Consider the following 14533-nt stretch of genomic DNA (forward strand, 5'->3'; position numbering starts at 1 on the left):
GAGGACGAAGCGAGGCCAAGGCGGAGCCTAGGGACGTATGAATGCTTCCGGAAAGAGCCAAACGTACCCCCGCGGGACTGTACTGTAGAGGGTGCCCCCGAGATAGCCGATCATTTCCGGAAATAGCCGAGCACAATCGGGTTGGACGAATGACTCCCGAGGCTGCAGTCGGCTAGGCTCGGCTGGGCTCGTTGAGATTAGAGACACCCGAGCGATTCCGGAAATGGCCGAGCGTGCTCCAGCACGACTGGCGGAACAGAGGCTGAGCCCCGAGACTGAGAAGAGTTTGTGGAAGGAACCGAGTGTGCTTGGTTCCAAATAAGGCCCTAGGAGTTCAAACGCAGAGACGGAAATTGCCGAAGAATGGACGGTTCCGGAGGGCGGGTGAGGCGGCCCCGAACTCCAGGAACAGAAAGCGGCGGAGTAGAAAAGAGGCTATCACAGAAACATATGGCCGAGGAGCCAGGGTTGAAGGCGTTTCCATGGCAGCCCTGAGCGTCCGGAAGCAGCTGAAAGAACTCCAGCCCTGCCACTGTTAGAACACGCCCAACTCGGGACCAGACGCAGACGACTGTTTCCGGAAATAGCCGAAGACACTCAGAGATGGGGGCGTGGCCAAAGGTTTCTGACACTAACTAGAACTCCGGAAGTAACAGAACGCTCGGTCTGGGCTAGGTTCGGGTGGGGACCCGGGAACTTTTAGGGACACAGCCCAAGCTGGTATAGAAAGGACACAAAAATGGTTTATCAATTTTTTATTAACACAGCCCAGAGCCCCAGATGGGTGTCTGGATGAAGCTTTTAAGGGTAGAGCCAAGGATGGGTACTCATAGAGAGAAGGCCAGCAGGAGGCCAGGACCAGAAAAAGCATCAGGGAGAATCTCAGTGATGAACTCCTGTGCAGCCTTCAAAACCCATTTCAAATGACTTTCAGCCGAGGGTCTGTTTTCACCCCGCTCTCGTCACTTTCCTTACTCTTTTTTAGTCCCTTCACAAATCCAGACATTGGACCTCCTGTTTGTCAATGTGGATTTTATTCACTGTCAGCTCCGGGATGGAAGAAGGGAGCAAGTCATGCATAGCCTTGGTCTAGCTCCAACACCAGGCAATGCTGGGCCTGGGCGGGGGGGATACAGATAGGGCTGCAGTATTTGGAAAGTGCCATTACCATGTGGGGCACAGCAATCTTGCCAGCCACCTCTAAATGGGAAACGGAGGCTCTGAGATGCCCCTGTGGTTCACATAACATCACAGGCTGGCTGGAGTCAGCTGTATCTGATACCAGACTCTGCATTCAAGTGCCCTTGAAAAGGCCCACAAGAAGGCCTGGCTGCACGACTCTCCACCCACACCAGGTCTCAGCTATTTGTCTGTAAAATGGGGGTGACGACACCACCTCCAGGCTTCTCAAGGCCAGCTGAGGGAGAAGCCACAAGTAAAAGCGCTTGGCACACAGTAAGTGCTTAATCGTCATTGGGATTAGTTTTGTAAACATAAGGAAACTCAGGCACAGAGTGGGAAAGCCATTTTCCCAGAGCCAAATAGTGAAGCCAAGATTCAAACTCGGGCCTCACTGCCTCTCCTCCCACCCCCGTTGGGTTTTCTCACTCGAATTTCATCCCAGGGAGGCTCTAACATATCGAGGGAACCATGATGTATTGCAGACACATGATGGTCCACAGCTAACCCTGGTGGGCATCAAATATGTGAAATCTTGTCCAAGGGGGATATTCTTCTCCTGCCCTGGCAGTGCCCTTTGAGGCCTCTGCCTCCTGGGGCATTAGTGTCAACCTGTGGAGTGGGTGATCCTTTGTGTAGATCAGGTGAACTCCTATTCATCTAGCAAAGCCCCAGTTTCCATATCCCCTAAGCCCACAGGACTGGAGGCAGACTCTAGCCAGGCTGGACTACGCATGGAGGCTACCATGGTGGGAAGCAGCCATCAGCATCCAGTCCATCATGAAGATGACTTTGTTTTGTGGTGGAAGGGAATCGATTACAGATTCTCTGGGTCACATCCAAACTGGGCCCAGACAATTGAGCTGGGCTGCAACCCTTCAAATCGGTGGGTCTTGGGTCAAGGATGGGATCAAGTAACACACAGAAAACTTTAAAAGTACAGAACAACAAGAAAATACGAACACACGTGACTTGTCCAAAGTGCTTCCTTTAGAACCCTGGGGGCAGGGTCTGCATGGGGCAGACCCTGGGCAGCTGCTGTCACGGGCAGCTCTGTCTGGCCATCGCTTATAAAAAGTAATAAATTAGTCGCAGGGATTTGCTGCTATTTACAGTGCCACCATCACCTCCCGTTCCTGCCTTATAGCCCCTGACGTATCAGTACCAGAACACAAGGGAGGCGCTTGACTCCACCTTCCAGCAAGGACCATGATGGCTTCCTGCCTTCTGGGTGACACAAGCTAGTGGCTCAGTCTTCATCCAGGTGCCATTTGACAAAAAACCTTGCACACTAAAAACCACATGACTTCCAGGCCAGGGGGAGGCCAGGTAGGATCAGTCCTTCGCTGCGGGTCCCAGGGCTCCAGGTACAGCCTCGGCACCCTCCACTGCAATCTGCGGCACCACAGCAGGTAACCCAGCAGCCTCCTCTGGCGGCTCGTCAAAGCTCACCTCCTGCACAGCCTCCTGCTTCTTGAAGGAGTCTCGGCGCTCAGACAGATGCAGCCGTCGCATGACCACCAGCTCAGAGTCTGGCCCGCGGCTGCGACGACCCGGCTCCCCGTCCAGCCGCTCCCCTGCACCCAGCTTGTCAACTGACTGGCCCCGGCGCAAACTTGGGGACCAGGCAGGTGTGGGCGGGTGCCCCGGCAGGGGTGACGGTGAGCGGGGTGGGGGTGCAGGCACGGGTGGGCAGGCCAGCGGGGAGGGCGGGATGCTGCTGGTGGACTTGCGGCGGCCAGCCTTGGGACGGGGTGGCCCTAGCTTGGCAGCCAGGCCGTGCAGGGAACTGGGGCGGGTGTGGCTAGCAGTGGCTGGAGAGGCAGGGCTGCTGGAGTTCGGAGATGCACTGGGTGGGGATGCAGTGTCTGTGGGTGACAAGAGAAGGTCAGGGCCACCGGCCTCATGTCCCCAGCCTCGAAGTGGGGCCTTGGGACTGACTGCACCTGCCAAAGCCCACATTGTTCCCTGTGGCCACCTATCATGCCTGCTTTTCCTGCTTCCTGTTTGCACAGGCTGTTCCCTTAGCTTAGATGTGGTGAACTACTGTTCATCTGAAAGCCCTAGCTTTGATTCGCCCACTTCTCACCTAGTAACCCACCACTCATTGGGCCAAAGATACCCATTCACAGTCCATCCTTCCATCCAATGACCCATCCACTCCTGGGTCCCCAAAGGTATCCAACAAGGGCCCTGCCTCCTCACCTAAGCTCACCTCCCCACTCCCAGGCCTCCGTCCCAGAGGACCCCTGGTGTGAGGAAGTAAGAAATGGCACAGATCCCACTTGCTTTACAAGGTCAGGGTGGGCCAGAGGGAGAGACAGAAGCTGGGGTTCCCGGGGGGGGGGGAGGGAGTAGCCCGGCGGTCCTCCAAGAGGCCTTCCTTGCCTCTCCTCTGGGTTGCCACAGCCTGTCTCACAGACTGGAGGACCTCAGTGTTGGACCAAGTCACCATCCTTTCCTGCCCCAGAACAATCTTGCCATGCCCTCTCTGGCTCACACAACGTCCATAGCTCCCCACGGCCCCCTCCCCACCAGTTGAATCTCAGCTCTTGGGCTTGATCCACCCCCCAACGGCCCCTCTTCAGCTTTCCCATCCCGCCTGTCTAGAACCCTTTGCTCATGATGCTCCCCCTCTGCTGGGCATACCCTTCCCTTTCCCTGTACCTGTCTCTGCCCCCCAGCCCCCTCGCCCCCAGTTTGTCTCTTAGACTCCAGACAACTGGAAAAGCCCTTCCAGTCATCTGTGGTCATCTGTTTCTTACATAGCGTCATTCTATCCTCCCATCTGCCTGCTCTCTTCCTGGGCAGCCCTGGGTGCACCCACCTGCTGGGGCATCAGGAGCTGGGCTGCGGCAGGGTGTGGTGGGGCTGGGGGAGAGGCTGTGGGTGGGCGAGCCTGGGAGGCTCTCGTTGGATGACAGGGAGTGGTGGAGGCCGGAGGAAAAGCTGCGGCTGGTGTGTAGCACGGAGGACTGTTTTGAGATCTTCTTGAAGAGTGACTTCCGCCTGTGGGTGAGAACCCAGCGTGCTTCAGGATCCCACCCTTAGAGGCCCCCCACCCCAGATTAGAAAGGTCCCCCTTCCACACTCCCTGGCTGCTCACCGGTCCTGTGTCTCCCGTCGGCGGCTCCGTTTGCTCCTGCGTGCCATGCGGCCCTTGGTTACATTCTTCCGGGCGGGGCCCACCTTGATGGATGTGTTCTCCAGGGCCGTGGTCCGGAGGGCAATCTTGTTGCTGCTCTGTAGGCACGATGGTGAGGGGATGCCCCTGTGCTTCCATCCCATGAGCCCCCACCCACCTACATCCTATTCACCCTTCAAAACCCCAAATCCTATCTATCCAGGTGTCACCTAATGACTCCCCACTCACTGGGTCAAAGATACACGCCCACCATCTGTGTACCCATCCAATAACCTGTCTCCCCACCCTCAGGTCTCAGCCCCCAAGGACTCCTGGTGGGAGGGAGGCACAGATGGTACAGACCCCACAAGATCAGGAAGGGTTTCCTGGGGGAGTGGCTCTGAGGGGTGCTGTTAGGGGCCAAAGAAAGAAGCACATTCTAGGCTGAGGGGAGAGGGGTGCAAGGCCTGGAGTTGGCATGAGTGTGGAACAGTGTGGGTAGAGGGGAGACCCATGGAGAATCAGCAGCAGAGGCCAAGAGGGAGTGTGGGGGGTCCTGGAAGCCCAGAGGGAGGGCAGGGGTGGGGTCCTGGGAGCACTGAGGGCGGGCAGTGGAAGTGGCACCTTCAGCAGCAGCTCCACGACGTCCATGTGTACCAGCCCCAGGACAGACTCCCCATTGATATGTGTGATGAGGTCTCCGGCTTGCAGTCCTGCCTCCTGGGCGGGGCTCCCCTCCTCCACGCTCTGGGGGGAAATGGCAAGGTCAGTAGCCAGGCGAGGGTCCAACAGCAGGAGACCCCATCAAGCTGCTGCCACTCATGCTGACTCAGTTTCCCTGACCTTGGGTGCTGTTCAGAGACTGACCAGAGGGGAGAGGATGGGCAGAGCCCTGGGCTGGGGGCCGAAGGACAACTCACCCACTGTGCGCCTGCCAGCAGGGGGCATAAGCTTCATGCCCATTTAGGGTCTCTATCCGGCCTTGTCCCTCTTGCCCAAACCCCTTCCCATAACTGATGGCGGAGGCCCAGAGGGCACGAGCTCCCTGCCCTGGGCCCCCAAACCTCAGACTAGAAAACACACCTCACCAGGCCAGAGCCAGCCTCAGACCAGGTCAGGCTGCCCCCTTCACCCCCTCCTCCCCAGGCCAGCTTACCCAGACGACATGGTGTACAGTGTAGATGTCACTGTCGCCCATGTAGACGCGGATGGCCCGCAGGCTGAAGCCGTACTTCTTGCCGGAGCTGTGGATGATAATGGGGGGCCGCAGGCTGCCACACACAGGGGACGGGTCTCGGCTAGGAGATGAGTCACGGGACGACGGGTTTGAGGACAATGAGCGTGGGGACAGGGGGCTCATGAGGGGGCCACCACTGCCATCATCTGCAGGAATGAAGGTTCGGGGGAGGGGTCACTCCCTCATGCGCCTCCCCATAGGGCACCTTCCCCTCCCACTGCGCCAACCACTCCAGCTGCTTCACTGCTGCTCCAATGCCCCAAGTGTGGTCCCCCTGCCGGATCTTTGCACATATAGTGCTCTGTGCTAGGCACGCCAGTTCCCAAGATCTCCTTGCGCCCAACTCCTTCCCCTTTTCTGGGGCTCAGGCCCAACATGACCTTGAAGGACCCCTTCCAGCTCTAGACACCCCAGCCAAAGCAGACCCCACCTCGTGGTTAAAATGGACATGACCCCACCCATGGTTAAGTTAAGCAGAGATGAGGCTGGGCCATGGGCGTTACCAGCGGTGATGATGAGTGACAGGGCAGACACTGAGGCCGACTTGGGCACCCGGCCCCCACTGGGGGAAGCCCTAGACTTCTCAGGGGCTGGTTCTCGTGGGCCCCCAAGGCGGCGACCCCGGCTGGCATCCAAGGCCCTGGGTGTGGACTGTCGCGCACCAGTGCTGTTACTCCGTAGACGTGCATGGCTGAGGGCGGCAGGATCGGCTAGGGGTTTACAGGGTGAGGGGGTCAGTCTGGCACTCCCATCTCACCACTCGGCCCCTCCGTCCTCAGGAGGCAAGGTCGGCGTGGACACAGTCCAGCCTCCTGGCCTTTGTCCAGGCAGTTCCTTCTTCCTGCAAAACCTTCCTACATCGCTCTCCCTGGAAAGCTCCACTCTTCAATTCCCCTCCTCCAGGAAGCCTTCTCCCCACCCATTAGACCCCTAGCTACTCTCTTGGAAGCCCTCAGCCCTGTCCGTCTCTCTAGTCCCATCCTGACCCAATGAAGCTGGTGGCTCCTTGGGGGCCAAGCTGAGGCCTAAAGCCTCTCTAGAGCCCTGGCCTTTCCTATCTTAAAGACTTTATTAGAAAAGTCAATGTTCCCTTTAGAACTCCAACTCATCCTCAAAATCCATCTCAAATAGCCCTTCCCCTGGGACACTTTCCACGATACCACCCCTCCCACCCTGGACACCACCTACCAGAGAGGCTGGAGGACTTGGGCATCACTGGGGTGGTGGCTGGGGGTGGGTCAGGCTCTCCCAGAATGAAGACGGGCTTCTTGGGGCCCACAGGGCCGAGGCTGGCTCCCTCATCCTCTGATGAGAAGGCAAACTTGGGCATCATGTCCAGGCTGATGGTGCTCAGGAGAGATGGGCTGGGTCCCCGCTCAGGCTGGGAAGAGGATGAGTGGCAGGAGGAACTGGAGGACGTCCAGGACCTCAGCCTGAAAGGGAAGAGCCCAAGTCACACTTGCTAAGTGCCCTCACTCCAGGACACCCAGTCATCCCCAGTAGCCACAACTTAACTCTCAGCCTAGAGTCAGGGAAATGTGTAAATAGAGTGTGAGTTCTCTCTGCTTGCTCTGTTCTCTGTGTCTATCCGGAGAATTATTATTCATCTTTTAAAACCCAGCTTCCAATGTCCATCCTCTAGCTGACATTGATTATTTCTGTTGAGTCTGGACTTTGAAAGATGAATAGAAGTTCATGAGCAGAGGGTATTCTGGACAGAAGGAACAGTTGAGCAGAAGCCAAACAGTGTGATGGTGCATGGCTGTTTTATGTTGGGTGTGGTTAGGAATGCAAAGCCAAAGGGAGTGACAGGTTGGCCAATATGTTTCACCCTTTTCTACTGGGCCACTGGGAAGCTCTTTCCAATGTTAGATTTTGTGGCTCCACCTCCTAGCAGGCTTGGAGGCTGGATCTGCTTATACTGCCCAGTCCACCTACCGGACGTCAGTGCTCTGCCGGTGGCCATACTCCCCCTCACTGCGTTCCCACCCTTCTTCCCGGTCCTCACTAAAGCTCCGTTCAGCAAAGGTAGGGGTAGGTTGCACAGCTAGGAACTCAGAGCTGCTGTAGACCTGGGAAGTAATAAAAAATAACAGTAATAACAACGGAGACAGAAGCCGCACCCGCTTCCTACATGCACTGGGCTGGGGGAGGAAGGCCAACCCACCCGCTTCCCTGTGATTCACTTCCTGAAATCCTTACTCAGCATGTGCCTAAAGATAGCAGAGTCTGTAGCCTACTGTACAGGTGAGAAACGGAGGCTCAGAGGGGCCCAGCCACCAGGGGCCCACAGCCAGGGTTTCTGTCGCTGACTACGATACCCTGCCCAGGCCCACAAGTAGTGCAGAGGGTTTTTTCATCCAATTATAAACAAAGGAAGGAACTTAACGTCAGCTTGCGAAGCTATAAAATGACACCCAGCATAGGAGTTCCAGTTACAATAGCCAACAAGTGGCAACAGCCCAAATGTCCATCAGCTAGCTGATGAAGGATAAACACGTGCGGTCCATCCACATGATGGAATTGTTACTCGGCCGCAAGAAGGAATGAAGCGCTAACACACGCTGTAACACGATGCACCTAGAAAACATGCTGAGTGAGAAAAGCCAGACATAAAAGCCCATCTAGTATGGGATGCCATCTATATGAAATGTTCAGAAGAGGCAAATCCATAGGGACAGAAAGCAGACTGGTAGTTGTCAGGGGCTGGGGGAGGGGGAATGGGGAGTGACTGCTAATGAGGTTGACAAGGTCTCCCTTGGGGGTGATAGAACTGTTCCAGAATGATGCTGGTGAAGATGGCACAATATTGTTTAAAAGTGCTAAATGTCACTGAATTGTACACTCTACAATGGTTAGTGCAGTATAGTTTATGTTGTGTGTTTTTTACCACGATAAAACAACTGGCAAATAACTAAAACATCTCCTGATATTTCCTGAGCACTAGTTGTATCCAGAGCCCAGCCCCCACCTTACTAAACCGGTGGGAGCAGGAGGAGAACTGGGGGATCTCTGTGGACGACTCCTCATCGTTCGTCTCATCATCCTCAGAGCCCAGATGCCGGTACCGTTCTGATCGCGCTGCGGGACGAGAGGCACATGTGAGGTGGCTGTGAGGGTGGGGGTGTGTGGGTAGGGGGGGGTAATGGGGGAGGGCAAGTGTGGCAAGAGCCACCACCAGGGCAAAGGCCGAAGGCTGTGAGGTGGGACCACACCCACTGCATTTAGGGACTATAAGAGGCTTGGGCAGCAGAGTGAGTATCTGAGAATCCATCCCAGCCATGTCCCTAAATGCTTTGGGACCATTGCTGGGAATTTTTGTGTTTGAGCCTTAGTATTCTTACTCTTGAAACAGGATACCCAGAATTAGGAAAATTGTGTACTTGAAACATAAAGTATGTCCCTCACTTTACAGAAGAGGAAACAGACCCTCAGAGAGGACCTCTGACATGCCCAAGACCACACAACAAGTTCTGGAGGAGACGCTGGACAATGAGGGCCTTTGCTGTGTTTGCCCAGAACCCTGAGTGGGGAGAACCCACAGAAGTATCTGAGGGGACCCCTCCACAAAAGCTCAGCAAGGCGCCCCACCCTCCTGTGTGATACAGGGCTCCATGCTGGGAGGTGGAACATGCTAGAAGACCCCAGGCAAGGGTCTGCCACACTCAGTGCCTTGGTTTCCCCTCCCGCAATTTGAGGGGGTACCGTGCATCGTGAACCCAGAAGTACAAGAAATCCCAGCGGGGGCGGGGAGGGCAGACCTGCCCTAGCTTCTCAGAAAGCTCCAGAAGTCAAATTCAAGGTCCAGAGTCAGGCACCGAGCTTGGGCGGAGACCCTAGCAGACAACCCTCCCCTCCCAGAACCCCCACTCACTATCGAAGTAGCTGGTGTCATCCTCGGCTTCGAGCTGTGGCACAAACTCGGCCTTGTGTCGCAGGAGACCAGCCCAGTCCAATGTCCAGAAGAAGGGGTGCTGCTTCACCTCATGGGTGCCGCCTGCAGACACGCCCAGCAGAGTTCTGTGGGTCCCCACTCCCGTGGCCCCCTGGGCCCATGGGGGACCAAAACTTGGCTAACACAGAACCAGAAAGATGGGAGGGGAAGCCAGCAGCCACTGAAGAGCCCAGAGAATTGAGCTAGGGCTCAAACCCAGGCCCTGCTCTTCCCTCTCCTGGATGTTGAGATCCCACCGTCCACAGAAATCCCCGAGACTTAGAAGGGCTTCCTTCCTGGGCCCTTTCCAAGTGCTTCCATGGAGCAGAGCTGACTGTGAAGGTTCCACAACCTCAGCCCCAACCATTCTCTCCCATGGCCAAGTTTCATCATGAACATGACCTGCAGTGGCCATGGTAATGGCTGGCTGCACGTATCAAATAGTTCCTTAACCATTCATTAAGTGGCTGGGAAAACTGGGACAGTGGGAACCATGGGGCTGGGCCTTTGAGGACCTTAGGACACAGTCTTGGTGATCTTACAGGCACACATACTCACTCAGCCTCAGTGTCCCCGGTCTGTACCAGACCCAGCTACCTGCTCTTCCTTCAAGGTCTTAAGTTAATGCCTGGCAAATGCCTGTGCATCTTTCAAAACCCCAACCCCAAGTTCCCCTTCTTCATGCAGCCTTTCAAGTAGAGCTTTTGTTTGCCGCAGGCCCCATACATACCAGTGCCCAGACGGTCCAGTGGGTTCTGCCGGAGCAGCCTGGTGATGAGGTCTTGAGCATCAGCTGGAAGGGCCTCCTCCCCCTCTGGCCACAGGATCTCATCTACAATGAGGGGAGGGAGTGAGGGGGGTGGGGATAGTCCTGCCAAGCACCTCCCACTACTGCCCCTCACTCACTGTGCTCCAAGCCATTAGCCTCCCTTGCTCCTTTCACACACCAGAATCTGTCCCACCTCACAGCCTTTGCTCTGGCTGCACCCTCTGTCCAGAGCACCTTCCCCTCTTCTCTGTCTGTGGCTCCCCCTCACTCCTTCAGGTCTTTGCTCACAAGTCATCTCGGAGGCCTCCACAACTTGCTATTTAATGCAGCGCCCCCAGCACCATGCCCCCTCCCTTCGGTCTACTTCTTCTTGGCATTTTTGGCTTCTAACTCCTCCAAAATTTGCTTCTGTATCTCACTGTCTGTCTTGCCTGCTGGACCATGGGCACCACAAGGGCTGTCTATTTTGCCCCTGCTCATCTCCCCAGTGCCCAACTTTGGCCAGGCATATCGTAGGTGCCCTATCCACACATGGGGCTGCTCCCCTCGCTAGCGTAGCTAGGGAAGAGCCCCCGTGTGGCCGAGACTCAAACCTGGGGTGACAGAGGATGGAGAACGCACCACTGACCACCTGGCCAAAGAGTTCCTCAGGGGTATCTCCAAAGAAGGGCACGCAGCCCACCAGGAACTCGTAGAGGATGATGCCCATGGCCCACCAGTCCACCGGCTTGCCGTAGCCCTGGCGGAAGATCACCTCGGGCGCGATGTACTCCGGGGTCCCGCACACCTGGGCCAGGCAGAACAGGGAAACTGAAGGCAGCCCCCAGCTTGGGAGGGTCCTCAGGAGAACCTGAGAGGCTGGGGCCAGGCTGGGAATAAGGGGTGGGTAGAATTACAGGGGGCGTTTTCATTTCTCCTTTTCGCAGCCGAGTCTTGCCAGGTTCCAGACAAAGGGGGCCCAGCACCCAGGGCTCCTGCCCACCCGCCCACCTGCTTATCCACGAACTCCCTGGTGTCCTTCTCGATGTGGCCCTCGTAGAGGTTGGTGGCCATGCTCATGAGCCCGATCTTGGACAGGCCGAAGTCGGTCAGCTTGATGTGGCCAAGCGAGGTGATGAGCAGGCTGTGGGCGGGCAGGCAGCACGCTCAGGGCTGGGGGCCCCGGCACTTGGTACTTCCTGCTGCCCTTGAACTTGGCTCCACTCTGGGCAGGCCAGACCCCCGCCACCCAGGGGAGTGGAAGGCACTTCCATTGCACAGCCACATTATCACAAGAACCAATGGGTCTTGGGAAATATTACACATTTGGCAAACATCTCTATGCACCTACCGCGTGTATCTCGTGTTGCTATTGAGTACCTACTATATACTCGACTGCGTAAAAAAAATTTGTCAGAATCACAGCATCTCCCAACTGCATTAAAACATCTCCTGATCACCTGCTGGGGGGATATACAGTGTATTTTTGCACTATGTCCATTACTGTAACATTGTGCAAGCACCCGTTGCTGACATCCCAAGTTGAAAAATGAACATATCTTGAACACCTGTTGTATACAGAAATATTTCTGTGTATCTCAGAAGTGCATCCATTAAACTTGCACACCTACCATGTACGCTGCTGTTTTAAGTTTTCTTGCTTAAATATATAAATGATTTGCTAAGTGATAGATTCACATGCTCTATCTTTATAAAGTCATATTTTCACACACCTCTGCTGCTTAAAAACAAATTTCTAGAAAATGCACTGTGTATATCCAAGTTGTTGGATGAGCCGTGTCTTTGGCACCTACTGTGTACCTCGCCTCTATAAAGAAACAATTCTGTGCACCTGCTGCTTTTTTAAAATAAGGGGTGTTTCTTGAGCAACTACTGTGTACACCAGTTGTGGGAAAAACAATAGCTACCAGGTATAGCCACAGCTTCTAACACGGAGGCCGTGTAGCAGACCTAAAGCCACCACTGTTAAGACAACCAACATTTCCTGAGCTCCTACAGGCACACCTACCTAAAAAAACGCTCATTTATTGAACATTGACTATATCCGCTATTTAAAAATATTTTCCTTCTTATAAATGAAATGATACGATGCTGGGATTTCCTTCGAATCATCCAGTGGGGTGGGCGGGGCAGGGACGGCGAGGACAGGGAGGAAACAGGATCGGGCAAGTGTTGGTGGATGTGGAACCTGAGTAGGGGCATGGGGCACTGTACCCTTCCATTATGAGCTGAACTGTGTCTCCCCCAAATCCACATGTTCAAGCCCTAACCCCCAGTAACTACAAATAGGACCTTATTTGGAGACAAGGTTGCTGGACATGTGATTACTTAAGATAAGGTCACACTGGAACAGGGTGGCCCCCAGTCCAATGACTGGTGTCTTTATAAAAAGGAGAAATTTGGACACAGACATGCACAGAGGGAGGAGGCCATACAAATACTGGAGTGACACTGCCACTAGCCAAGGAACTACCAGAAGCTGGGAGAGAGACCTAGAATGAATCCCTCCCTGGTGTGTTCAGAGAGAATGCGGCCCTGCTGATACCTTGACCGGAAACTTCCAGCCCCCAGACTGAGAATAAATTTCTGTTGTTTAACACGTTGCGTATGGTGGGGTTTAAATCCCTCAAGGAGAACTGACTCTGGGTGATGAACACACAATGGGATTTATAGATGATGTAATACAGAATTGTACACCTGAAATCTATGTAATTTTACTAACAATTGTCACCCCAATAAATTTAATAAAAATAAAAAAAATCAAAGAAATGGAACAAGTCACTATGTGGTTAAAACCAAACAAAACAACTAAGAGATGAAAGAAAGTACTTATTTTAGAAAGGATTAACAAGATGTATTTTCTATGTAAAAATATATAAACTATTTTAATTTTTGTCCCTACAAAGGGCTATTAAATTGGAACATGTTTGGAAAATAGTTAATAAAAAAAAAAAAATCCCTCGTGAAGATTCTCGTGATCCATACGCAATGTGTTAAGTGATCCAGTCTGTAGTATTTTATTATGATAGCTGAGGGAACTAACATACCTTCTCTTGATTTTGGAGTGTATTTGAAATCTTCCAAAGTGAAAAAGAAATATTTTTGTTGAGCACCTACTATGTGTGTCTATTCCTTCCTCAACCCTTCAAGACTGGGTACCTTCCCACCCCATCTTGCAGACGAGGGTCCTGAAAGGGGCAGGGACTGCCTTGGGGTCTGACCTGAGACACTCGGAAGACCCTACCCCACCCTGGGATGATCATAGAGAGGCCTGCTGGGCACAGAGTCCTTAAGGCAGCAAGCACAGGCCCAGGTATACAGCAGGTGCTAAATACACATTTGTTTTGTTTCCTAAGCAAACTACAAAATGCCCTGAAAACACACAAGGATCTTCACATTTACGTTCACACCTCCATGTAGCCAAGTACCTGAGAAACATGTGGTTCTGGCCTCATATCCAGACTCAATATAGGGGTGGCTCTTTCCTTTGTACACAGCAGGTGCTCAATTAATGCAGGGGAGAGTGCTTTGAAAATTATGTAGAGGTTACAAAGCATAAAGGATTATTCACATGCATGCTTGTGTTTCCTAGTCACCCATAGAAGACCTAGCACACAGTAGGTGCTTCCTAGATGCTAGAATAAAATAAACATCCCAAGGCTCTCAATAAACATTTTTTCCTTTCTTTCCCACACTAACACACAACATATGTCCAAGACATGCACAGTTGCTTTCTTCAAATATAAGGTCTTGCAACATGCATGTTCCTGTTCCCTCTCTATAGCTGGTGCCTCAGCAGGGCATGTTCTTTCCCCTTGTGTGGCAGCAGCTCTGAGAGCGCACGATCAGTCCCCATGTAGCTGGTGCATCCTAAGTGTACCTTCCCTCTCCGTGACGGGCCGCACCTCCATCAGGGCAGTCCTTTCCCTGCATACAGCAAGTACCTATTAAGTCACTGCTCAACATGTGCAAGCTCCCTGCCTTTCTGCCAGTAGGGGCCCCCTGACGCCAACAGAAGCCAGATAGACACGGGCTGCTGAGCAGAACCAGGCCGCACTCCCACACCGCTGGCCAGGCCCTGCCCCCAAGCCTCTGGGCCCCACCCCCTCGTGGCCCCGCCTCTCACTTGTCAGGCTTGAGGTCCCGGTGTACAATGCCGTAGTTGTGCAGGTATTCGAGCGCCAGCACCGTTTCCGCAAAATACATGCGGGCCATGTCCACAGGCAGAGGGCCCATGTTCTTCAGGAGCGTGGCGCAGTCGCCCCCTGCAAGGGGGAGACGTTCTCAGTG

The 14533-nt window shown here is 54.1% G+C and overlaps 1 protein-coding gene across 19 annotated transcripts in view; it reads right to left on the reverse strand.

Annotated features, from left to right (window-relative positions):
• Positions 1-740: 740 nt before the first annotated feature.
• Positions 741-14533, reverse strand: part of MAST3 (microtubule associated serine/threonine kinase 3) — a 36144-nt gene continuing 22351 nt past the window's right edge. For 18 of the 19 annotated variants that reach the window (XM_074337889.1, XM_074337888.1, XM_019736809.2 and 15 more), the window contains 14 exons: positions 14370-14508; positions 11234-11366; positions 10865-11030; positions 10205-10306; positions 9415-9537; positions 8512-8621; positions 7479-7612; positions 6729-6973; positions 6044-6250; positions 5460-5686; positions 4928-5050; positions 4286-4422; positions 4007-4188; positions 741-3047 (listed from right to left, as the gene is read on the reverse strand). In XM_074337889.1, coding sequence (XP_074193990.1) covers positions 2515-3047; positions 4007-4188; positions 4286-4422; positions 4928-5050; positions 5460-5686; positions 6044-6250; positions 6729-6973; positions 7479-7612; positions 8512-8621; positions 9415-9537; positions 10205-10306; positions 10865-11030; positions 11234-11366; positions 14370-14508 — 2561 coding nt within the window. In that variant the 3' untranslated portion in view covers positions 741-2514. The remainder of the gene's footprint in view (positions 3048-4006; positions 4189-4285; positions 4423-4927; positions 5051-5459; positions 5687-6043; positions 6251-6728; positions 6974-7478; positions 7613-8511; positions 8622-9414; positions 9538-10204; positions 10307-10864; positions 11031-11233; positions 11367-14369; positions 14509-14533) is intronic. The other variant, XM_074337893.1, reaches the window with a different exon arrangement.

The sequence above is a fragment of the Rhinolophus sinicus genome, linkage group LG07, assembly GCF_036562045.2.
Source record: "Rhinolophus sinicus isolate RSC01 linkage group LG07, ASM3656204v1, whole genome shotgun sequence".
NCBI classification, from domain to species: Eukaryota; Metazoa; Chordata; class Mammalia; order Chiroptera; family Rhinolophidae; genus Rhinolophus; species Rhinolophus sinicus.